The 26550-nt window shown below is 42.1% G+C and overlaps 1 protein-coding gene across 5 annotated transcripts in view; it reads left to right on the forward strand.

Moving 5' to 3' along the window:
* Positions 1-26550, forward strand: part of SCUBE3 (signal peptide, CUB domain and EGF like domain containing 3) — a 3541316-nt gene that overhangs the window by 3487892 nt on the left and 26874 nt on the right. For all 5 annotated transcript variants that reach the window (XM_044076569.1, XM_044076573.1, XM_044076571.1 and 2 more), the window contains 2 exons: positions 25490-25642; positions 26393-26472. In XM_044076569.1, the coding sequence (XP_043932504.1) occupies positions 25490-25642; positions 26393-26472 (233 nt within the window). The remainder of the gene's footprint in view (positions 1-25489; positions 25643-26392; positions 26473-26550) is intronic.

The following is a 26550-nucleotide window of genomic DNA, read 5'->3' on the forward strand; positions in this document are numbered from 1 at the left end:
AAGGGTCATAAAACAAAGTGGTGTTCCACAGGGATTATTCCTATGCCAAACATTTTACAGTATGCTTGTCTTAGAGCTCATATAAGGCAAGGAAACTGGAGCAAGCATAAAACGGACTGGAAGCACACTCTGAGGTGGCGACTTTACTTCAGCCCTTCCAAGAGTATAGTACTGCATACGAGGCATGAGAACCCAGGGCCTGGGTAATAAATTTGAGATATTATTCTCCTATATAAGTGAATGGCATCCAAGGATTAGATGGAAACAGTGGTCTTGTATCAGGCAGTAACAAGGCCATGTTTGAAATACTTCATGCAGTTCTGAAGTATGTACAGGAAAAGGGAAGTGTTGCTTGAAACGGTGCAGGGAAAGGTAACATGAATGGTGAGGGTAATAGAAGCTGTTATTCACAAGAACAGGCTAGGAAAGCTCAACCATAGTGTGCTATAAAATGGGCAAGTTACGGTACTGATCAGGAAATGTTAAAAAATTGCTTTGCAAAAGAAGCATAGGGCAGCAACGACTGGCATATGCAGCAGATTAAAGAAATTTAGCATAGCCTAAATAAAAGGAAGTATGGATTTGGAGAGAGAGAGACACTGATAAGTGAAACCAGGTCCTGAAATGGTTAGTGGAAACAAATACAGCTGAGGCTTTTAAATGTGTTTACAGCTCCTTTTGTCTGGCTGGGATAAAAGAGTGGGAAGTTAGCTATCTAGGTATAGTCACATCATTTGGGTAGAACAGATCAGCTGGACATCTCCTGCCAACCATATGTTTTCTTTCTTTTTTACTCCCATTCCCCTAGTTGGCCATTCACCTCATCAGCCTGCTCATTCCATGGAGGTGAAAGACATACAGTCCATTTGCATCTTCTTAGGATGAAGGTCAAATAACAGGAGGGATGCCATCATCTGTCTTTGGGGGATTTTTTTTCATTAAGGCGCTAACTGTTCCCATTGCACATGCCTGCATTGCAGGGGGTGGCATGCAGTGGAAATATGTGAGAGGTATGCCCTCCTGCTCCATAACAAGTTTCCTTTCAGTGACTGCACACCCATAAACACAATGCACCACCAGTAGTCTCATGGTGAAACAGGGATTCTACATAGAGTTTGCATTCTGGGCACATGCACACTGACCCTACGTTTGCATTCTGGGCACATGCACACTGACCCTTCGTTTGTATTCTGGGCACAAGCACACTGACCCTTCGTTTGCATTCTGGGCACATGCACACTGACCCTTCGTTTGTATTCTGGGCACAAGCACACTGACCCTTCGTTTGTATTCTGGGCATATGCACACTGACCCTTTGTTTGTATTGTGGGCAGAAGCACACTGACCCTTCATTTGTATTCTGGGCACAAGCACACTGACCCTTCGTTTGCATTCTGGGCATATGCACACTGACCCTTCATTTGCATTCTGGGCACATGCACACTGACCCTTCATTTGCATTCTGGGCACAAGCACACTGACCTTTAATTTGTATTCTGCGCACAAGCACACTGACCCTTCATTTGCATTCTGGGCACAAGCACACTGACCCTTCGTTTGTATTCTGGGCATGTGCACACTGACCCTTTGTTTGTATTCTGGGCAGAAGCACACTGACCCTTCATTTGTATTCTGGGCACAAGCACACTGACCTTTCGTTTGCATTCTGGACATATACACACTGACCCTTCATTTGTATTCTAGGCACAAGCACACTGACCCTTCGTTTGCATTCTGGGCATATGCACACTGACCCTTCATTTGCATTCTGGGCACATGCACACTGACCCTTCATTTGCATTCTGGGCACAAGCACACTGACCTTTCGTTTGTATTCTGGGCACAAGCACACTGACCCTTCATTTGCATTCGGGGCATATGCACACTGACCCTTCTCCCAGAGCAGGCTCTTCCTCCTCATTCTGATCTTCTTCCTGGCCAGCGACTGTTGTACCCAAGCTAGTGGTTTAATTCAGATTGTCTGAATTGTAAATAAGGCTTTATCCCTCTTCTCTAGTAGAGCTGACTAGTTTTATTAAATTTGCCTATGTGTTGCACTCTAGGCAGGTGACTTCAGTGGTATGCAATACAGGTAGGCTTCAGGAACGGCCCTGGAAGTTGTAGGCTACTTTACATAATTTCTGTTACTCCATCAAATGAAAAATGACATTTCTAAAGTAAGCTGGTTGAATTCTGATTGCCATTTGCTTGGTGGATAGCTGTAAAGTTGAATAAGGTGTTTTAGTTGAAAAATTTAATTCCATAGGTAGTGGTCCAATTCATGAATGTCTGATTCCCAGCTCCAATTACTCTGTTCTCTGACAGAAAAATTAACAAATAATCTGTCACAATACTTTGTCTGAAAAAAAGTAATATGTAATGACCTCCCCCAAAATATGCAAGGAACAAGTATATATATGTTCAGTATTTGTACTGTAAAATGATGAAAATACATATGTACTGAATGAAACGTTTATTTCCTACAGTAATTACCCAGAGTTTGTCAAAGCACTTGATGCACTATTTTAGATAACAGTACCCCAAACCAGGTATTCAGTAAATAGGGGAAAGGGAGAAGAGAAAAAGTACCTTTGTTTAGTTTAGAATAGCCTTTCATCTGATGTGAGCAGCCCTTACCAAACGAGTAGCTCATGGCACTCCACACTTACTCCACTGTCTTTTTGTTTGTTATTAATAAACTACCGTTCAACTGCCCTAGACTTCCTCTCACTCTTTACACTGACAACATGGCTATTCTTTGATCCAGTTCCTTCCTCACATTCAACTATTCAAAGCCAGCTTCAGTCTGACAGCCACTCCCTTAATTCTTGGCAAAACAGCCGTAAACTAGTCCTAATCCCCTCCAAAAAACTATGATTTTTTTAAACCTCACAAAATCTAAAATCATCATTGCAGATCTCAGGGTAACCCAGCAGAAACAACCACATCCTTTAAATACCTAGGTGTATGGCTGGACCAGTGAGTTAACTTCCATAACCACAATGAAAAAAAAAAAGACAATATAAAGATCAACTCTTTTTTTATCTTGGTCCTGGAAAATATCTCCCTTCCTCTCCAGGCCATCTAGAGCTATAACAGGCAAAGGAGCCCTCTTAGTTCTACTTGCATAGTCACAGCATCTGAAGCAGAACTCATCCACTCTGCAGTTCATGGAAAACAAAATCTACTGCTATATTTCCAACTCCACCCTCCCCCCGACACCATTGCACCACCCTGTCCAAAGCCAAAGGGCCCCCAGTCACCTACAGAGTTGAGCTACTCCTAGGATCTCTTCTTTTCAAACTATTTCAGCCAGATGCCTTTGTGCCTCTTGCTGCCAAACTCCATAATAAAACCACCTTGTCCATCCTCGACAACTTGTCCCAGTTGACTGCCTCACTTCAGACCCCAAGCCAAATTGCACTGTACCAACCACTCCCTTTCCATTCTTGTACCCAGACTATGGCAATGTCTCACCCTTACCTAAAAGAAGTCTGTATTTACCCACTTTCAGCACAAAACTCAAAAGACAGTCCCCATCCAGAAACTTGACTGCAAGTGCTTTCCCATTGGGGAAATCATCTAATCATCCCCCACCTACATCACTTCTACTCTGACCTTCGTTTTTCACCAGCTGCTTATTTCTCATATTTTCTACTAAAATTAATCTACACCTCTGTCATTCCTGTTAATATTTGCTCATCATTTCAGTTGTCTGCTGGACTTTCTACATTCTGTGATTACTATGGCTAAGGCTATGACTAAGGGTCTTGCCGCCCCTATAGCACCTTTTTTAGGCACGGTTCAAATGACAAATTAACCACCGTAACAGGAACAGGCAAGCAAAAACTGAGGGTAATGCTACTCAATGCTAGAAGTCTAAATCTCAAAATGCACTCACTCGAAGCACTCCTTAAAATGGAGAACATCGACATCTGTGCAGTGACTGAGACCTGGTTCAATGCTCCAGAGAGCACCCCTGCATTACCAGGCTATAACTCATACCACACTTTTCAGCCATCTAACCTGGACCAGAACACCAAAGGCGGATGTGTGTCCATATTCATTAAGGATATCCACACCTCCAGGCTAGTTGAGCAGCATAATGGATCCGAGATTATCCAAGTGCAACTAACTCTGGGCAAAACTGCAATCCAAATTATAGCATGCCCCAGGATTCTCACTCCTCTTTTCTTGATATACTGAAAAATATTAGGGTTCAACCAAACACCCTAATAATGGGCGATTTCAACTACCGTACCATTAACTGGGAAAACTACTCGTTTACCAACTCCTTCGCTCAACGCTTTCTGGAATTCATAAATTCCAATGTCCTGGATCAACTTATCCACACCCCCACCAGGGCAACAATATCCTAGACGTAGTCATTGCCAACATGAGTGACTGGTGTTCCACACCTGAAATCAACTCCTCGTTGGTCAGATCCGACCATAAGCTAATCATCCTAGATATCCACATCCCGCCCCCACCCACCTTCAAGGAAACCATGGTAAAAAAATTTTCCAAAGCCAACTTCCTTCTTCTTAAGACAAAAGTGGCGAACTTCATGACACCCATGCAGATGGACAATATAGTTATGACTGGTGAATCCTACACAAATGCACTCTATAAGCACTTACACGAGTGCATGGATCGTGCTATCCCAAACAGAACCAAGATGCTATCTTCCAAAAAAAGGAATCCAGTCTGATGGTCCCCTGCCATAAACAAACTCTACAACAGAAGGAAGAAACTGTTGCAAAAGAGAGTAAAATCCCTTGAGTGGAGGAGCTCCCTGGTCAGCCTCAGTAAGAAGCTGAGATCCCTTATAAGATCCTCCAAAGCTAGCTACGAAAACAATCACAAGGCATTCTATAGCTATATCAAGAATCTCAATGGCAACACCCAGATCTGCTCTGAGTTACAGCACAACGGCACAAAAATTACAGAACCAACTGATATTGCCAACATCCTGGCAGATAAGTTCAGTGCTAACTTTACCCCCCTCTCACCCCCTAAAGGACCCATATCTATACAGGAAGAATGCAGTCTCCCTGTAATCACATCTATGCAGGTAAAAGCTGTACACTCTATAACCAAAAACACAGCATCCATGCGACCGGACAACATCCCAGGCTGTGTTTTACATGAACTTCAGAACAAACTGGCTCCCCACCTAAGCACCATGTTCAATCATAGTCTGACGTCAGGCTTTGTGTCCACTGAATGGTACACAGCAACAGTTATCCCTCTCCACAAAGGGGGAGCCACCACTGATCCTGGGAACTATCGCCCTATTAGCCTGATGAGCCTGGTGTGCAAGGCCATGGAACGTATCATCATGGAACTCGTAAACAAAAGACATTGGTAACCTCCAAACTCTGGACCCCACCCAGTTTGGGTTTGTGAAAGGCAGCTCATGCCTCCTGAACCTGATCGACTTCTTTGAGGCAGTCACCAAAGCCGTAGACAAGGTAAGGTGGTTCACACAGCCTATCTTGACCTCGCCAAGGCTTTCGACACCATCCCCCATTCTGGAAGTATAGCTGAACTCACTAAACTAGGTATAAATCCCTATGTCACAAGATGGGTTGCCAACTGGCTTACTGATAGAACTCACACTGTAAAAGTTGCAGACTCCAAATCTGACTTTAAACCAGTGACAAGTGGAGTACCACAGGGGTCAGTCCTGGGACCTCTCCTGTTTGGTATCTACTTCTCTGAAGTACATTCTAGCAGAGAAGGCCTCTGGCTAACGAAGTTCGCAGATGACTGCAAACTAGGAGCCATAGTCGAGTCCCCAAATGATGTGGACATCCTACACAAGGGCCTCACTGAGACAGATGCCTGGTGTCAGAGGCATGGCCTCAAGCTCAGTGCCAAAAAGTGCATTGTCATCCCCTTTGGTAAAAACTCTGTACCCATAAACTACCACAAAAACGGCAGTCTACTTAACGCCGAATGTGTGATAAGAGACCTTGGGACCCAGGTGAACAGTAGTCTCTCCTTTGATAATCACATCACCACAGTAGTCAGGAACTCCTATGTGGCACAGCTCGTCACAAAAGGGTTCTCATCCCGGAAAAAAGAGGTCATTGTTCCTCTCTACTCAACACTCATTAGACCCATTATAGAGTACAATGCCCCTTTTGGAATGTACCTCACAAGACATCTGCAGCAGCTGGAAAGGCCACAGAAGTGCCTCACAAAGAGGATTACTGGCCTCAGACAGATGCCCTACATTGACCGTCTCAAAAAACTCCAGCTTTACTCTGTAGCATATCATCTACTCTGAGGAGATCTCTGCCTAACATATAAAGCTATGTTAAGCCCAGAGCTGTTGCACACGCTACACCTAAGGAAATCCCAATCCCTCCGAGCCTACATGCTCCAGGGGCCTAAACTTTGCCACCACAATAAACAGGACATGCTGGAGGGATAGATTCCTGTCCCAGAGAGTTCCTGTACTCTGGAACAAGCTACCCATCTATCTCAAGCAAAGTTCCTCATTAGCACTCTTCAAGAAAAATCTTGATGAGTGGATGGGAAATAGGAAATACACCCCGGGGATCACTTCTGTGGCTTTGCTCGACAGGGGCACAGGAAAATAACTTTCTTGGGTGGCATAAGCCAGGGAACCTTGTTGGCTAGACTTACTTAGGCCCTTGGGCGGATAGCCTACTACCTACCTATGAACCTATGTGTTTGTGAATTAGTTCTGTTTTATTTTTTGTGAATTTCTTCATCCATCTGTGCCTGCAAATGGTCTGTTGTGATCTGTGTTCTTCCCTTGTAAAAAAACTTAAATAAAAAATAAAATACATAGATGAGCCATAAGGGTGAATTCTTTTGTACCACCATATCTTCATAATGGCATCAAAAGTACTAGTAAGTGTTCTTATTCACCCCTTTAATTGGAATAGCAGTGCTAAGTTGGCACTAATGTAACTCTTCCTGTCATCATATATTTCTTCCCAGCAGAGTATTAGAGACCAATTTAAATAAGTACTTACTTGCTTAGCTGAGGAATTTGTATTATTTGGTTTAACTGCAAAAAAAAAAAAATCTCTGTCTAATTATGTATTTGTTGATGTCTTGCTGTGATAAGCTCTCTGACTCAAATGAATGGTCAGGACCATAAATCAAAGCACAAAATATGTAGCAAAAACTAAACTACATTGTTGAAATAAGCGTTATATTATTTGTTTTCTCTGAGTGGCTGCATTTGTAAAGAATTTCAAGTCATAATGAACTTTATATGTATATTGTGCAAATGTATTGCTTCATTGCATAGCCGATAAAAGCCTAAAATATCTCTATTAACCAGTTTTACCATGCAAAAAGTAATAGTCTCATTAAGACTAAATGTCTTCCCAGTTCAGTCTGATGCAGTAATGTGACTAGATAAAAGGATGAAAGATAGCTCAGTTCAGGTGGTGCATTTAGGGTTCAGCAATATGTTTGACATAGTGCCACACACAAGGCTTAAAGAGGGGCAAGGTAAAGGCTTTAGGTGTATCAGGTATAGAAATAGCTGACCAAAAAGGGATATATCCTGATTGGAGCTTCTTGGTGAAACATCAGTGACTAGCAGGGTGTGTCAGGGGTCAGTAGTGGTGATATGGCTCTGCTCAGCATGTTTGTATTCAGTGTCACTAAGGAAGAAGACAAGATCAGTTGGTCTACTGGCAACATCATACGTGGTGGAGTAGTCCATGTTGTGGAAGGGTCACCTTTCAGTGGTATCTGGTAAAACTGTTGTAGTAGGCAGACAGGAGGCATTTAAGGTAAGCAGTGTGAAAAGTGACGTACTGCTAGTAGGGAGTGTGGGGATGTAGTACCAGCTAAGGAGAATGGACCTAGAGAGGACTAAAGAAGGGAGAATAGGGAGTGTGGGGATGAAGTACCAGCTAAGGGGGATGGACCTAGAGAGGACTAAAGAAGGAGAATCGGGAGTGTGGGGATGAAGTATCAGCTAAGGGGAATGGACCTAGAGAGGACTAAAGAAGCAGGATAGGGAGTGTGTGGGTAAAGTACCAGCTAAGGGGGATGGACCTAGAGAGGACTAAAGAAGGAGATTAGGGAGTGTGGGGGTAAAGTGCCAGCTAAGGGGGATGGACCTCGAGTGGACTAAAGAAGGAGATTAGGGAGTGTGGGGATGAAGTACCAGCTAATGGGGTTGGACCTAGAGAGGACTAAAGAAGGAGACTAGGGAGTGTGGGGGTAAAGTACCAGCTAAGGGGATGGACCTAGAGAGGACTAAAGAAGGAGAATAGGGAGTGTGGGGGTAAGGTACCAGTTAAGGGGGATGGACCTAGAGAGGACTAAAGAAGGAGAATAGGGAGTGTGGGGGTAAAGTACCAGTTAAGGGGGATGGATCCAGAGAGGACTAAAGAAGGAGAATAGGGAGTGTGGGGGTAAAGTACCAGTTAAGGGGGATGGATCCAGAGAGGACTAAAGAAGGAGAATAGGGAGTGTGGGGGTAAAGTACCAGCTAAGGGGGATGGATCCAGAGAGGACTAAAGAAGGAGAATAGGGAGTGTGGGGGTAAAGTACCAGTTAAGGGGGATGGATCCAGAGAGGACTAAAGAAGGAGAATAGGGAGTGGGGGTAAAGTACCAGTTAAGGGGGATGGATCCAGAGAGGACTAAAGAAGGAGAATAGGGAGTGTGGGGGTAAAGTACCAGCTAAGGGGATGGACCTAGAGAGGACTAAAGAAGGAGAATAGGGAGTGTGGGGGTAAAGTACCAGTTAAGGGGGATGGATCCAGAGAGGACTAAAGAAGGAGAATAGGGAGTGTGGGGGTAAAGTACCAGCTAAGGGGGATGGATCCAGAGAGGACTAAAGAAGGAGAATAGGGAGTGTGGGGGTAAAGTACCAGCTAAGGGGATGGACCTAGAGAGGACTAAAGAAGGAGAATAGGGAGTGTGGGGGTAAAGTACCAGCAAAGGGGGGTGGACCTAGAAAGGAATAAAGAAGGAGAATAGGGAGAGTGGGGGTAAAGTACCAGCAAAGGGGAATGGACCTGGAGAGGACTAAAGAAGGAGAATAAGGAGTGTGGGGGTAAAGTACCAGTTAAGGGGAATGGACCTAGAGAGGACTAAAGAAGCAGAATAGGGAGTGTGGGGGTAAAGTACCAGTTAAGGGGAATGGACCTAGAGAGGACTAAAGAAGCAGAATAGGGAGTGTGGGGGTAAAGTGCCAGCAAAGGGGAATGGACCTAGAGAGGACTAAAGAAGAAGAATAGGGAGTGTGGGGATGAAGTACCAGCTAAGGGGATGGACCTAGAGAGGACTAAAGAAGGAGAATAGGGAGTGTGGGGATGAAGTACCAGCTAAGGGAATAGACCTAGAGAGGACTAAAGAAGGAGATTAGGGAGTGTGGGGGTGAAGTACCAGCTAAGGGGGGTGGACCTAGAGAGGACTAAAGAAGGAGATTAGGGAGTGTGGGGGTAAAGTACCAGCTAAGCGGAATGGACCTAGAGAGGACTAAAGAAGCAGAATAGGGAGTGTAGGGGTAAAGTACCAGTTAAGGGGATGGACCTAGAGAGGACTAAAGAAAGAGATTAGGGAGTGTGGGGATGAAGTACCAGCTAAGGGGGATGGCCCTAGAGAGGACTAAATAAGGAGAATAGGGAGTGTGGGGATGAAGTACCAGCTAAGGGGAATGGACCTAGAGAGGACTAAAGAAGCAGAATAGGGAGTGTGGGGGTAAAGTACCAGCAAAGGGGGATGGACCTAGAAAGGACTAAAGAAGGAGAATAGGGAGTGTGGGGGTGAAGTACCAGCTAAGGGGGATGGACCTAGAGAGGACTAAAGAAGCAGAATAGGGAGTGTGGGGGTAAAGTACCAGCAAAGGGGGATGGACCTAGAAAGGACTAAAGAAGGAGAATAGGGAGTGTGGGGGTAAAGTACCAGCTAAGGGGGATGGACATAGAGAAGACTAAAGGAGGAGAATAGGGAGTGTGGGGGTAAAGTACCAGCTAAGGGGGATGGACCTAGAGAGGACTAAAGAAGCAGAATAGGGAGTGTGGGGGTAAAGTACCAGCTAAGGGGGATGGACGTAGAGAGGACTAAAGAAGCAGAATAGGGAGTGTGGGGGTAAAGTACCAGCAAAGGGGGATGGACCTAGAAAGGACTAAAGAAGGAGAATAGGGAGTGTGGGGGTAAAGTACCAGCTAAGGGGAATGGACCTAGAGAGGACTAAAGAAGGAGAATAGGGAGTGTGGGGGTAAAGTACCAGTTAAGGGGGATGGACCTAGAGAGGACTAAAGAAGGAGAATAGGGAGTGTGGGGATGAAGTACCAGCTAAGGGGGATGGACCTAGAGAGGACTAAAGAAGGAGAGTAGGGATTGTGGGGGCAAAGTACCAGCTAAGGGGAATGGACCTAGAGAGGACTAAAGAAGGAGAGTAGGGAGTGTGGGGATGAAGTACCAGCTAAGGGGAATGGACCTAGAGAGGACTAAAGAAGGAGAATAGGGAGTGTGGTGGTAAAGTACCAGCTAAGGGGGATGGACCTGGTGAGGACTAAAGAAGGAGATTAGGGAGTGTGGGGGTAAAGTACCAGTTAAGGGGGTTGGACCTAGAGAGGACTAAAGAAGGAGAATAGGGAGTGTGGGGATGAAGTACCAGCAAAGGGGGATGGACCTATAGAGGACTAAAGAAGGAGAATAGGGAGTGTGGGGGTAAAGTACCAGCAAAGGGGGATGGACCTAGACAGGACTAAAGAAGCAGAATAGAGAGTGTGGGGGTAAAGTACCAGCAAAGGGGGATGGACCTAGACAGGACTAAAGAAGCAGAATAGGGAGTGTGGGGGTAAAGTACCAGTTAAGGGGGATGGACCTAGAGAGGACTAAAGAAGGAGAATAGGGAGTTTGGGGGTAAAGTACCAGCTAAGAGGAATGGACCTAGAGAGGACTAAAGAAGGAGAATAGGGAGTGTGGGGATAAAGTACCAGCTAAGGGGAATGGACCTAGAGAGGACTAAAGAAGGAGATTAGGGAGTGTGGGGATGAAGTACCAGCTAAGGTGGATGGACCTAGAGAGGACTAAAGAAGGAGAATAGGGAGTGTGGGGATGAAGTACTAGCTAAGGGGAATGGACCTAGAGAGGACCAAAGAAGCAGAATAGGGAGTGTGGGGGTAAAGTACCAGCAAAGGGGATGGACCTAGAGAGGACTAAAGAAGGAGAATAGGGAGTGTGGGGGTAAAGTACCAGCTAAGGGGAATGGACCTAGAGAGGACTAAAGCATGAGATTAGGGAGTGTAGGGATGAAGTACCAGCTAAGGGGGGTGGACCTAGAGAGGACTAAAGAAGGAGAATAGGGAGTGTGGGGGTAAAGTACCAGCAAAGGGGGATGGACCTAGAAAGGACTAAAGAAGGAGAATAGGGAGTGTGGGGGTAAAGTACCAGCTAAGGGGGATGGACCTAGAGACGACTAAAGAAGGAGAATAGGGAGTGTGGGGATGAAGTACCAGCTAAGGGGGATGGACCTAGAGAGGACTAAAGAAGCAGAATAGGGAGTGTGGGGGTTAAGTACCAGCTAAGACCGATGGACCTAGAGAGGACTAAAGAAGCAGAATAGGGAGTGTGGGGGTGAAGTACCAGCTAAGGGGAATGGACCTAGAGAGGACTAAAGAAGGAGATTAGGGAGTGTGGGGATGAAGTACCAGCTAAGGGGAATGGACCTAGAGAGGACTAAAGAAGGAGAATAGGGAGTGTGGGGATAAAGTACCAGTTAAGGGGGATGGACCTAGAGAGGACTAAAGAAGGAGATTAGGGAGTGTGGGGGTAAAGTACCAGTTAAGGGGGGTGGACCTAGAGAGGACTAAAGAGGGAGAATAGAGAGTGTGGGGATGAAGTACCAGCTAAGGGGGATGGACCTAGAGAGGACTAAAGAAGGAGAATAGGGAGTGTGGGGATGAAGTACCAGCTAAGGGGGATGGACCTAGACAGGACTAAAGAAGCAGAATAGGGAGTGTTGGGGTAAAGTACCAGCAAAGGGGGATGGACCTAGACAGGACTAAAGAAGCAGAATAGGGTGTGTGGGGGTAAAGTACCAGCAAAGGGGGATGGACCTAGAAAGGACTAAAGAAGCAGAATAGGGAGTGTGGGGGTAAAGTACCAGTTAAGGGGGATGGACCTAGAGAGGACTAAAGAAGGAGAATTGGGAGTGTGGGGGTAAAGTACCAGCTAACGGGGATGGACCTAGAGAGGACTAAAGAAGGAGACTAGGGAGTGTGGGGATGAAGTACCAGCTAAGGTGAATGGACCTAGAAAGGACTAAAGAAGGAGATTAGGGAGTGTGGGGATGAAGTACCAGCTAAGGGGGGGTAGACCTAGAGAGGACTAAAGAAGGAGAATAGGGAGTGTGGGGATAAAGTATCAGCTAAGGGGAATGGACCTAGAGAGGACTAAAGAAGGAGAATAGGGAGTGTGGGGGTAAAGTACCAGCTAAGGGGAATGGACCTAGATAGGACTAAAGAAGGAGATTAGGGAGTGTGGGGATGAAGTACCAGCTAAGGGGGGTAGACCTAGAGAGGACTAAAGAAGGAGATTAGGGAGTGTGGTGGTAAAGTACCAGCTAAGGGGGATGGACCTAGAGAGGACTAAAGAAGGAGATTAGGGAGTGTGGGGATGAAGTACCAGCTAAGCGGGATGGACCTAGAGAGGGCTAAAGAAGGAGAATAGGGAGTGTGGGGTAAAGTGCCAGCTAAGGGGGATGGACCTAGAGAAGACTAAAGAAGGAGAATAGGGTGTGTGGGGATGAAGTACTAGCTAAGGGGGATGGACCTAGAGAGGACTAAAGAAGGAGAATAGGGAGTGTGGGGATGAAGTACCAGCTAAGGGGGATGGACCTCGAGAGGACTGAAGATGGAGAATGTGGGGATGAAGTACCAGCTAAGGGGAATGGACCTAGAGAGGACTAAAGAAGGTGAATAGGGAGTGTGAGGGTAAAGTACCAGCTAAGGGAGATGGACCTAGAGAGGACTACAGAAGCAGAATAGGGAGTGTGGGGGTAAAGTACCAGCTAAGGGGGATGGACCTAGAGAGGACTAAAGAAGCAGAATAGGGAGTCTGGGGGTAAAGTACCAGCTAAGGGGATGGACCTAGAGAGGACTAAAGAAGCAGAATAGGGAGTGTGGGGGTAAAGTACCAGCTAAGGGGAATGGACCTAGAGAGGACTAAAGAAAAAGAATAGGGAGTGTGGGGGTAAAGTACCAGCTAAGGGGAATGGACCTAGAGAGGACTAAAGAAGGAGAATGCAGGGATGAAGTACCAGCTAAGGGGAATGGACCTAGAGAGGACTAAAGAAGGAGAATAGGGAGTGTGGGGATAACGTACCAGCTAAGGGGGATGGACCTAGAGAGTACTAAAGAAGGAGAATGTGGGGATGAAGTACCAGCTAAGGGGAATGGACCTAGAGAGGACTAAAGAAGGAGAATAGGGAGTGTGGGGGTAAAGTACCAGCTAAGTGGAATGGACCTAGAGAGTACTAAAGAAGGAGAATGTGGGGATGAAGTACCAGCTAAGGGGAATGGACCTAGAGAGGACTAAAGAAGGAGAATAGGGAGTGTGGGGATGAAGTACCAACTAAGGGGGATGGACCTCGAGAGGACTGAAGAAGGAGAATGTGGGGATGAAGTACCAGCTATGGGGAATGGACCTAGGGAGGACTAAAGAAGGAGATTAGGGAGTGTAGGGATGAAGTACCAACTAAGGGCGATGGACCTCGAGAGGACTAAAGAAGGAGAATGTGGGGATGAAGTACCAGCTAAGGGGGATGGACCTAGAGAGGACTAAGGAAGGAGATTAGGGAGTGTGGGGGTAAAGTACCAGCTAAGGGGATGCACCTAGAGAGGACTAAAGAAGGAGAATAGGGAGTGTGGGGGTAAAGTACCAGCTAAGGGGAATGGACCTAGAGACGACTAAAACAGGAGAATAGGGAGTGTGGGGATAAAGTACCAGCTAAGGGGATGAACCTAGAGAGGACTAAAGAAGCAGAATAGGGAGTGTGGGGATGAAGTACCAGCTAAGGGGGATGGACCTAGAGCGGACTAAAGAAGCAGAATAGGGAGTGTGGGGATAAAGTACCAGCTAAGGGGAATGGACCTAGAAAGGACTAAAGAAGCAGAATAGGGAGTGTGGGGATGAAGTACCAGCTAAGGGGGATGGACCTAGAGAGGACTAAAGAAGCAGAATAGGGAGTGTGGGGATAAAGTACCAGCTAAGGGGAATGGACCTAGAAAGGACTAAAGAAGCAGAATAGGGAGTGTGGGGATGAAGTACCAGCTAAGGGGGATGGAACTAGACAGGACTAAAGAAGCAGAATAGGGAGTGTGGGGATAAAGTACCAGCTAAGGGGAATGGACCTAGAAAGGACTAAAGAAGCAGAATAGGGAGTGTGGGGATGAAGTACCAGCTGAGGGGGATGGACCTAGACAGGACTAAAGAAGGGAGAAGAGGGAGTGTGGGGATGAAGTACCAGCTAAGGGGGATGGACCTAGAGAGGACTAAAGAAGCAGAATAGGGAGTGTGGGGGTAAAGTACCAGCTAAGGGGGATGGACCTAGAGAGAAGAAGAAAATGGTCTTTGTGTGATCACACTTAGTCATTTGTGCAACTTAGTAAGGACACTGGCAAGAGCTCTTAGCGTTATGTCATGTTTAGTGCATTATGGATTTAAAAGCTGCAGATTTCATGTGGGGTGCTGGTAAAGTAGCAGTTGGAATATTACATACATTTCTAAAGACTTGATGAGGACTTCATGTCTTCACCTTACAGTGCAGTGTGCAAAGGAAGGGCCATTAATGTAGCCAGGGAGAATTAAGTAAAGTAACAAAAGGCTAAGTGCAGTAGATGTGCACTTTTGGGGAAAAAGAATGGCGATGTCACATTATGAGTTTGCAATATTGTCAGAAGCCTTAAGAAAGATGGAAGGAAGTGCAGAATGGGGAGGAGAAGTTATATGCTCCAATTCTAGTATGATGCAAAGAAGTGCTTTATTTCTCACAAAGGGGGTGAAACCCCTTCCATATGCTGTTGAGGAAGGCATCAATTCCATGTTGTGTTGGATGTGGATGTATCCCAGTGTCAGCTCTGTTTATCAGGTGCGAGACACCTCACATAGTATTAGTCCAAGATCCTGTTCCATGTGCTTTGTTTTTTTTTAAACGTGTGTTGAATTATTACTTGTGACATAGGCAAATTTGCATAAAAGAAAGCAAACCATATTAATATGTTCACACTTACAAGCATTATATGTCACATGTTCTTCTGTACAATGTAATCAGTCCAATATTACATAGGTTGGTCAATTCTTGCCTTGCCTTAAACCATATTCCTCCTCCAAAATATTTTTCTGTATGCATTGTACCCACTACTACCATTTTTTCTATATATTTTTTTCCCACCCATTTTAAAGATCCCACTTTTTGTCTTTTTTCTTGGTTACAATATCCACTACCTCAAGTATGGTTGGTTTATATTTTGATTTCCATTTTCTAGTACTTGTTTTTTTTTTGTAGCCACCAGAATTAAATTTAAGAATGTGTTATTAGTTATACAGTTCAGATCTGTATCCCAGCTTAAAAAAAAAAAAAAAAAAAAAAAAAAAAATTCCTTAGTTAACACCCATTTACTCATCCAGTATTCTGGACAGGGTACTCTGTAAGGAATTTGTAAAATCTGCCAGCTCATTACACTCCCAAAACATATGTTCCCAGTTACGTCTTTCTTCCACATTACATGTCCAATATTTGCTATCTACTTGAGGAAAAATTGTTTGGAGTCTGCTTGGGGTATAAAAGTAGCTATGCAAATACTTCCAAGCAATAATCATAAATCGTATAGACTTGGTTACATATTTGACAGCCATATATATGTCTCCCATTGCTTCTTTATGAATTGCTTATCCAGTCTCTTTTTCCTAGGCTTTTCTAACCTCCTCTGATTGATTCCTATAGTTATTGTGTAATATTTTATATGCCCAACAAATTATCCATTTCTTTTAACAGCAGCTTCTGTTTTAGATTCAACAAAACCTCTGTCAGTGCAGGGCTTTCATTTTGGATTCTTGTGGCCCTTTCTCTTTGCCTATACTTTGAGATAAATCCCTGATAGGGAAGGCAGTCTCTAGTCTGAAGTCCAAATCTCATCTTGACATCTTCCTATTCTGTTACCTTTGCCTCTCTAGTTATTGGTTCACAGTACCTTAGGTCCTTTGCCAGTTCCCTCCAGTAAATTCCAGCCTCCTCTTCTATTCCCTGTAGTCCTAATTGCAGTCAAAACTATTGGGAGAATCTTTTTCTCCATTCCCATGTTGGCTAAGTTCTTAAAAATACTCTGATACTTTAAGTATAGTGTTCTGTATAACTATTATTCTCCTTAAGAATCTGCATTAGAAATCCTTCTCTCTTCTTCTTTTTTTTTTTATTTCCCTGTGCTGCTTTTTCATTGCTTTCCACTTTGAATTGTAGTTTTCTGTTTGCATTATATAACTGTGTACTTAACTGTGTTGCTTTAAAATATCCCTTCAATTCAAGTAATCCTAAACCGCCACCTTTTATTGGAAGGATCATCTTATACCACTGCACTCTTGTCGTTTTCCCTCTCAGGTAAGACCTTTCATCTCTTTATTATTTGCTATCCACAGCTTCTCATTTCATTGATGATAATATACCTGACGTGTGTATAAAACTAAAGGGACTAAAAACATTTTTACTGTTTGTATCTTGCAGTCCATATCCATAGACAACAGCTTCCAATTTCTCATTTTTTGTATTATCTTTTGTTTAGTCTCTTCCCACATATCATTAGCTGGCATAACAGAATCCTTCTGACCCATACTCCTAAGTACTTCTTATCATGTGTCCATGAGTATGGCTATTGCTGAACCAGTTCATGTTTGGGTACGTGGTTTACATCTGTAGCATTTGTTTTATCTTCACTGATTTTATATCCCCCAAAAGAAAAACACTAAGATATTCCTTTCTGGTTTTATCAGGCACAAAATAGTAATGTGTGCAAATAAAACCAACTTTTCCTGATTACCATAATAATTATATTTTTGAATTTATGAGTCCCTTGTTTTCTTTGCCAATGGTTCTACATGCAACACAAATAACATAGGTAAAAGGTAACACCCCTCTCTATTTTATCTGTTCAGGCACATCTTATCAGAGATGAGCCCTCCCACTTTGATTTTTTTGCCTCCAATTCCTCATATATCCTCCTAATTAACCGTATTATTGTATCAGGGAATGCAAATCCCTCCATTGCCTTACTCATAAAATCCTAGCTTACTCTGTCGAATGTTTTCTCTGCATCAAGACCCACCTACAACAGCAGTTATTTTCTTACATTCTGCTTTCCTCTGGATCATCATTGTTCTATTAAAACTGTCAAATGTTTGCCTCCCCTCCCCAACACCACATTGATCCATAGCTATCAATTTTGGCAACATCTTTGCCATTCTTTTAGCCATTATAGACGTAAATACTTAATAAGCATGGTTTAATATTGAAATAGGCCTGTGTTTATTAAACATGAGACCTTTATCTGTAGCATTAGTCATGAAGCTTTCACCCCTCTAGTGTTAGTCATGAGACACCCCCATGTATTAGGCATGTGATCCATCCTGTGTGATGCTGAGCAATAAATTCCTTTCTTGATAGCCCTCCACATGGTGGTGGGGTAATGAACTAATGTCAGTTGTGTGTATTAGGTATGAGACTTTGTCACTGTAATGTTAGGCATGGGAATGCTACCTATATAGTGTTGATTGAAAGACAAGTCATACATTGGGTTTATCATCCCTCCCCCGCAAATGGTGCCAGTTTTGAAAGTGAGCCAAGTTTGTTTGTTTGTTAAGCAATGACCCCTTTCCTGTGGTTTGAAAAATGTGGCTCCTTATGTCTTAGACATCTGATCCTTCCTTGTACTGCTGGACACATGATCCCGTTGATGTGGCATTCTGCATTCGACCCCCCCCCCCCAATGTGGTTTTACAACTGGAATCCCTTCTGTATATATTATTGTGATAAAACCTCTTTAATCTGTTGTTGAGCATGAGTCCCCCCCATGTGTTTTGGGGCCAGAAAGAAGTTCTTAAGTTCAGTGATCATGCTTAGATCTGACACTTTCAATTAACACTAATCATCTTAACCCAGGTCATAACCCCAAATTACATCTCCAATGTCAAGATTTTCTGTACATGTTGATATAGACTCTGAACTGTGTATTCAACGTGGTAGTCTTTCCACATTAGTGGTATTTGTTGTGAAAGATATGAGTAAGATACAAACTCCTTAGTTGGGTCTTATATTAACCCAAAACCATTAGTTGTTGTTGCTGTGTGTGTGTGTCTATTTAGGTTTCTAGTACTATGATGGGAATGGACCCCATTCCTAAGTTAAAGTATGATTAAAGTTCATTAAATTAGTATTGTTTCAATCTTTGATGTTAGCCAGCACCCACAACATACCCAGAAATGACTCCTGCATTTCATAGAGTTACGTGCACTGGTAGCACCACAACATGACTCCTGCATTTCATAGAGTTACGTGTACTGGTAGCACCCACAACATACCCAGAAATGACTCTTGCATTTCATAGAGTTACGTGCACTGGTAGCACCACAACATGACTCCTGCATTTCATAGAGTTACGTGTACTGGTAGCACCACAACATACCCAGAAATGACTCCTGCATTTCATAGAGTTACGTGCACTGGTAGCACCACAACATGACTCCTGCATTTCATAGAGTTACGTGCACTGGTAGCACCACAACGTACCCAGAAATGACTCCTGCATTTCATAGAGTTACGTGCACTGGTAGCACCACAACATGACTCCTGCATTTCATAGAGTTACGTGTACTGGTAGCACCACAACATACCCAGAAATGACTCCTGCATTTCATAGAGTTACATGTACTGGTAGCACCACAACATGACTCCTGCATTTCATAGAGTTACGTGCACTGGTAGCACCACAACGTACCCAGAAATGACTCCTGCATTTCATAGAGTTACGTGCACTGGTAGCACCACAACATACCCAGAAATGACTCCTGCATTTCATAGAGTTACGTGCACTGGTAGCACCACAACATGACTCCTGCATTTCATAGAGTTACGTGTACTGGTAGTAGCACCACAACATGACTCCTGCATTTCATAGAGTTACGTGCACTGGTAGCACCACAACATACCCAGAAATGACTCCTGCATTTCATAGAGTTACGTGCACTGGTAGCACCACAACATGACTCCTGCATTTCATAGAGTTACGTGCACTGGTAGCACCACAACATGACTCCTGCATTTCATAGAGTTACGTGTACTGGTAGCACCACAACATACCCAGAAATGACTCCTGCATTTCATAGAGTTACGTGTACTGGTAGTAGCACCACAACATGACTCCTGCATTTCACAGAGTTACGTGTACTGGTAGCACCACAACATACCCAGAAATGACTCCTGCATTTCAGAGTTACGTGCACTGGTAGCACCACAACATGACTCCTGCATTTCATAGAGTTACATGTACTGGTAGCACCACAACATGACTCCTGCATTTCATAGAGTTACGTGTACTGGTAGCACCACAACATACCCAGAAATGACTCCTGCATTTCACAGAGTTACGTGTACAGGTAGTACCACAACATACCCAGAAATGACTCCTGCATTTCATAGGGTTTACATGTATTGGTAGCATGTGTAAATAAGGCTGTGAATTCTGTTTACATGAGACCCATTGAGCCTACTATTATATTATATATGTGTGGGTATCTTCCTTCCACATTGCTGTCTTTTCTGCCCGCAAATCATGGTATTTTATGACTTTGTGTCTCTCTGTACGTAATTATAACCACTGGGTTAGCAGTTTGAGTGATCAATGCTCCTTTTGTCTTCTCTTCTTGAACTACTTTGGCTGGTTTTCTCTTGTTTGTTTTTTGAACTGTTGGTAATAGTTGATCCCATGTGATATAAATGTCATCATTCTCTATAATGCTTTGTGACTCATGTTTCCAATGCATCTCAGCTATTTCAGTACTGTAATGATTGCACAATCCCCACGTCAACAGTCTTGCCACATTAGTGTATCACACCTAGCTACAAGATGTGTGAATGTTTCCCGTTCTGTTTTACAGAACCTGCATTTGTCTTTATCTCCCACATGTTCAATGCAGTTTGTAAACCAAAGTGTATGAACTCCACTATCCTAGGCCGCTGATATTAACCTTTCAGCTTTTGGTTTAAATTCACATCGTCTTAACCATTGCTGTGTCAAATGCTGATCAGCATGAGGTTATTACAGGAGTTTTTTGGACTTGCAGTTATTTTTATGCCTTTTCCACATTTCTTGCCTTCTCATCTGATCCTTCTCCTTGTATTCTTTTGTTTTTCGGCACATTCAGTTGCTTTCTGATTTTTGTCTACTTCTGGTTGGGTGTCTGTTCCCTCTTGACATTGATATGCTTCTGTTAAACTAAGCAGGGAAGTCATCTTAGATTTGTTCTCTTCGTGTTTCAGAACTTTCACTATGTTTTGATTTGATGAACTCAGTAAATATGTATGCAGTCCTATGAGTATAGATCAGAACAAAGGGGTATATTATCTTCGTATACACTGATTTTTATATATCATCTGATAAGCATGAAGCATTTTTCTTGTTTTCCTGTCCAATTCTTCCAGTACCATTTGGAGCCATTCAGTCACCCCAAAACCGAAAGTTAGAACAGGAAGGGCAAATTGGTTCACAGCTTGGACTTTGTTCCTAGATGTCAGAGCTGTTTTCAGTATTAATTTTAGTCTTCTGAAATATTCTTTACTGAGTTTTGTTTGCATTTCATGTTTTATTCTTGATCCTTCATCAGTTCCTGAATATTCATACACACCCTCCTGCTCAAGTTCCTTTATATCACATTCCTATCCCAGACAGATATTTTCTCGGTGGACCAACATTCCAGCTTCAAATGTTGCTTTTGCACATTTATCAAGACCAAATGACATTCTTATATCACCTGAGAAAGTTCTGACCACTTCCAATTTTGCTTTCAGCTCCTCATCAGATGTACAGTTTTAAATCACTCACAAAAAGAATATATGAAGTCTTTACACTTAGTTGTTGTCTGGGAGCCAAATTGTACCCATGACTTGATCTGTGAAGTAAACAGCTTAATGGGTTAAAGGCAAGACAAAAGACCAGCAGTGACAAAGAATCACCCTGGAATATCCCCTATGAATTTTTATCCCTAAGATAATAATTTGTCCTTCACTTGCCATTGTTTTATGCTCACTACAATGTAATTGATCAATGCAGAGTCTATCTTATACATCTGTAGATATCTGTACTTATGTATAGATTGATATTTATCTGTCTATATAGGCGTGTGTGTGTGTATATATATATATATATATATATATATATATATATATATATATATATATATATATATATATTATATATATATGGATTCACTTTAGAAGCTCGAAATACTGAAATATCGAAATTCAGTATTTCGAGCCCATGAAGAAGAATCCTGAAAACAACGAAACCTCAGAAGCGTGAAATTCAAAACCTTGCACACCGGAGATTTTGAATTAGCACTTCCGGTGTTTCGCTGTGGTTGTGGATTCAGGTAATTGTTTATTTGTTAAGGGTTTTGGGTAAGGGCTGTGGTGTGTGTTAGTGTGTTTTGTTGCTGTGATGTATGTGTGCGAGGAGAATGTAGCTTGTGTGGTGGTGTTTTATGTGTGTTTGTATGTAGTGCGATCTCAAAGTTAGAATATTTAAGTAGGGGGGTGTGGGGGGCGCAGGGGGGCTTTCCCCCCTTCTTTTATGTAGTAGAGAGCTTGTGTTAGTTTGTGGGGAGGAAAGTGTGTGTGTGTGTGTGTGTGTGTGTGTGGAGTGGAAGCGCAAATTCAAAATCTCCAGTGTGAGAGATTTTGAATTTCGCGCTTCTGAGTTTTTGTTGTTTTCAGGTTTCGACTTTATAGCCTCGAAATACTGAATTTCGATATTTCAGTATTTCGAAGATATAAAGTGAATCCATATGTATATATATATATATATATATATATATATATATATATGGGTCTACTTTACTTACCCGAAACGTTATTCACCGACACTCCGTTGACCGACACCTAAAGACCGACAGTACGAGATACCGACTCTGTAACACGCCATATAAGTGTACCATACATCTACAGGGAAGTAGCCTACCATGATCAGTATTTGTGAAATGCTCACAAATACTGATCATGGTAGGCTACTTCCCTGTAGATGTATGGTATACTTATACAGTAATGCTGAATATTACGTGATTTGCTGTTAAGTGCAATTGTCGGGATTACGATCGTTGGCGTGTTATAGTTTCGGTATCTCGTACTGTCGGTCTTTAGGTGTCGGTCAACGGAGTGTCGGTGAATAACGTTTCGGGTAAGTAAAGTAGACCCATATATATATATATATATATATATATATATATATATATATATATATGTGTGTGTGTAAAATATGAGTATATATTGAATAATTGCCAATGAGATTGAAACACAAAACATCAAACAAATTTGCCAGACTACCATTATCTCCAACTAAATCATCTAAACAAAGTAATTGCAAATATAAACCAGTAAGTTACATTTGTGATTACTCGAGGTAAAACAAAAAAACAACTTTTACATGAAAACTTCACCTTCCCCTCCGCCCATATCCTCTGAAATTAAATATACGTAATTCAAGGATGACACAACCTCATAGAAAGAAGAAAAAAATGAATTATGTATGGATCAGCTAGTCTGCTGATGAATATCATCGCCATTACAGCATGCTATGAAGTGCATACATCAACAATCCTGTAAGTCGTGTGTGTGTGTGTGTGTGTGTGTGTGTGTGTGTGTGTGTGCGTGTATCTATATATATATATATATATATATATATATATATATATATATGTATGTATGAGATATGTGAGTGTGTAGATATATTTATATGTATATATACGTGCATACATACATACGTACACATCTAATACCCGAGTACCTGTGGAAAGGTACTCAGGCCAATAGGAAGTGTTTGTGGACTTTTTGGGTTCCACAACTAGCTTTTTAAAATTTACATTCACGCATTCAGTTGAGAGTATTGACTATCTAGGTGTCACTTTATTTAAAGCTAGAGTAAGACAGGTATTTTGTTCAAAATTATTTAGGAAGTCCACCTTCTCCAATAACCTAATAGTAATCACCCCATGTTTCAGAAAAGGGGACAAATGGTCAGAATATCTAGGTTTAACATCTGATGATAAGCAGTTTTTAGCGAAATAGAAAACTTAGTGACCATGTTCCTAGAGAGAGGGTATCCACAGGAATTATTAAAAAGTTTGTTGGCTTGTATGGCTATTAAATATTGTAGTGCCAGTAATCAAATTAAGAAAATTTTAATAGACAACTGGAAGTTTATAAGTTATTATGACATCTGCAACAGGCTGTTTGGTGAGAAACCAAGATTTATTCATACACACAACAGTTCAATATTAAAGAACAGTTAGAGTTTGGATTGGAAAGACCACCGTCAAATAAACTGAGCAAAAGTATGATAAAATGTGAAACCTGTTTTTTTTTGTAAATATATTCATCAGGGCACTGAGTTGACCCGTAAATTGATTGTGTATTTAAAATGAGAGAGTAGTATTATGACTGTAACAGCCAAGATGTCATATATTTAGTATTTTGCTATTTCTGCCATGCTTATTATGTGGGAAAATTGAGTGTCCACTTAAGAAAATTTACAAACACTATTATGATATTTCCAGGCAAAATACTAATAATGCACTTTTTAAGATTAAACAAAATTGTATAAAAAGTACTAAGTTTATTTTTTATATTAGAAAAAGTGGCTGCAAATCCTAGAGGTGGCCCTTAGGAGTTGAGATTGGAGTGTAGGGAGCTGATGTGGCAGATGAGACTTAATGCCAGTGTCTTCCAGGAGTGAACAATGCCAACTCGATTAGTAGTGCTTTTAAAATAAGAGAATCAAAATTATGAATAGCATTACTGAATTGAATGAAATGTAATTACATTTAAATATGGTTAATTGTGTTTTTTAGTTTATGTAGGGTTGCCATTTTAAGTTTGAGGTGAATTTTAAAGTTTTAAGTTGAAGTGCTTTTTAAGATGCATAATTAGTTAACTGACTGAATGCAATGGATATATAAATGGTGAAGAATTGTGGTTAAATTAGTTCTGAAGAAGTCCATGTCAGTGAAAGGACAAAAGCGCTTAACTGGTTTTTAATGAATTTTTTTATCCTTCTGGGACGTGGGAGTTATTCATTTCTGAAAATGTATTACATATTCCCTGTTCCTTTGGAGGCTTGGGATTTCCTCGTATGTTTTTTTGGTTTTATATATGCATACACACACACACACACACACACATATATATATATATATATATATATATATATATATATATATATATATATACATACATACATACATATAAATATACATGCATACACATCTAATACAGCCTGTATTTTCAGATGTTGTAAAGGTATGCAACATCTTTGACAGAACTCCATTTATATTCCTGGCTAGCAGTATGCAATGATCTGCATAAAGCCTATACATTCTGCTGTTTTCTTCCCCTGTCCTTTTTGTTGTTATTTCTAATCCTAGTGGCTAATCTATCAGTCACCAGTAGGAATAAGCCTATTGATACTGGGCAACCTTACTGTGTATCCCTATGGATTTGTCCTTTGCTGGACACACCCCCATTTACCAACTTATCAATGGGTCATTATGTAAAATCCTAATTTTTTTTGTAAAAGACTTTCCTTCCTGTTATATAAGTAGTACCAGTCTGTGGAACCAAATGCCTTTTGGATTTCAAAAGGAGTGGTGCTTGCATGTATAGAGTTTTGTTAACATAATATCAGGAAAGTTGCCAGGGTCCACCAATTGTTTGACTTGAAAACCCTGCATAAGACCTTTTTGCCATTATTACACAAGCTTCAGAAGGATCTTATCCAGCCTTTTGGACAACATTTTTGCTAACATGTTTGTATCTAAATTCAACAAGGATTTTGGCCTAGTTCTATCCCCCTTTCTCAAAAGATCTCTTCTAGGCCAGTCAGCATACCTCCCCAGTAAATAAACGGAAGGTTGATTTGTCATTCCTGAGGTTGTGTGTGTGTGTGTGTGTGTGTGTGTGTGTGTGTGTGTGTGTGTGTGTGTGTGTGTGTGTGTGTGTGTGTGTGTGTGTGTGTACACGTGTTTGATGGGGGTTGCCAGCCACTTGTCATCTGATCATGTCAGGCATGTTGTTATGTCCTTATAAGTTAGCTGTTGGACTTGCTACATAATGGCTACTGCAATATCTCCAAATTACTTATCAATAGTAAACTGACTTGTTTTTTGATATTGCAGTTGCTTGTAACACTAAAAGTGTTTAACTTTTGTCATTCTAGCTTCACCTTCATCAATCACAACATATGAAACCTGTCAGACGTACGAGAGGCCAATAGCCTTCACTGCTCGATCAAGGAAGCTGTGGATAAATTTCAAATCCAATGAAGCAAACAGTGCTCGAGGGTTCCATATACCATATGTTACATACGATGGTAAGTTAACTTCTGCTGCAGAACCCAGGAATGGTGATAACTGACTGAAACTGTGAAAGCAGTTCTCAGCTCCCCATGGGATTGATCAGGTTTTATGTGCTGACCTAGAAAACCACAGTGACTCCAGCCTGGAAGGGAGGAACCTTTTTCAGGAAAGGAGGTCTGCTGCTTTTCGAACAGAAGGAATGAGTTACTTGTGAAAGTCTGCATCTTCCATTGCCACTTGAGTAAAGTCCAACTAATGGCGACTATAAACTTGTATAGCTGTAAAAGGTCTAGTTACGGGTTCGGTGAAGAGAAAACTGGAAGCTACTGGTGTACAGCACAAGAACAAGGCTGCAAGGGTAGATGTGGGAAAGGTCAGAGTAAGGAAGTGCACAGGTGGCTTATGGGGTTTGGAGAGATTCTGTGGCTGCATAATTTTATGCTGAATTTATATAATGTTGTGGGATGCATGCATAGATACAAAACGTGATAAGGATTTGGAAGGTTCCATGTGTGTTCATTCTTTACTCCCATCCCTGCTGTATTTACATGTTGTTAGAGACACCAAGTAGCAGTTTGGTATGCAGATGTCACGGAAAGTGCCAGTACTAAACCGTGTAACTTCTGCTGCTGAAGTCACCCCTGTACTACAAAGCAGAAAAGTTTTTGCAATAAATTAGCAGAATTTCCCAGTGTAAAACCCAGTAGTCTCCATACTGTTTTCATTTAAGACACCTGATTCTTAATCCTGTCTTTTTTTTCTAGAGGACTATGAACAACTTGTTGAAGACATTGTCCGAGATGGTAGATTGTATGCCTCAGAAAATCATCAAGAAATTTTAAAGGTGAGTAGCTATAAATGTATTCAGTGGGTTTTTTTTTTTATGAGTTTTAAAATTTTTTGTGCACTTGTTGAAACTCTC

This window comes from Protopterus annectens, chromosome 7.part0 (genome assembly GCF_019279795.1).
Source record: "Protopterus annectens isolate FY-2018-M chromosome 7.part0, PAN1.0, whole genome shotgun sequence".
Classification (NCBI taxonomy): domain Eukaryota; kingdom Metazoa; phylum Chordata; order Ceratodontiformes; family Protopteridae; genus Protopterus; species Protopterus annectens.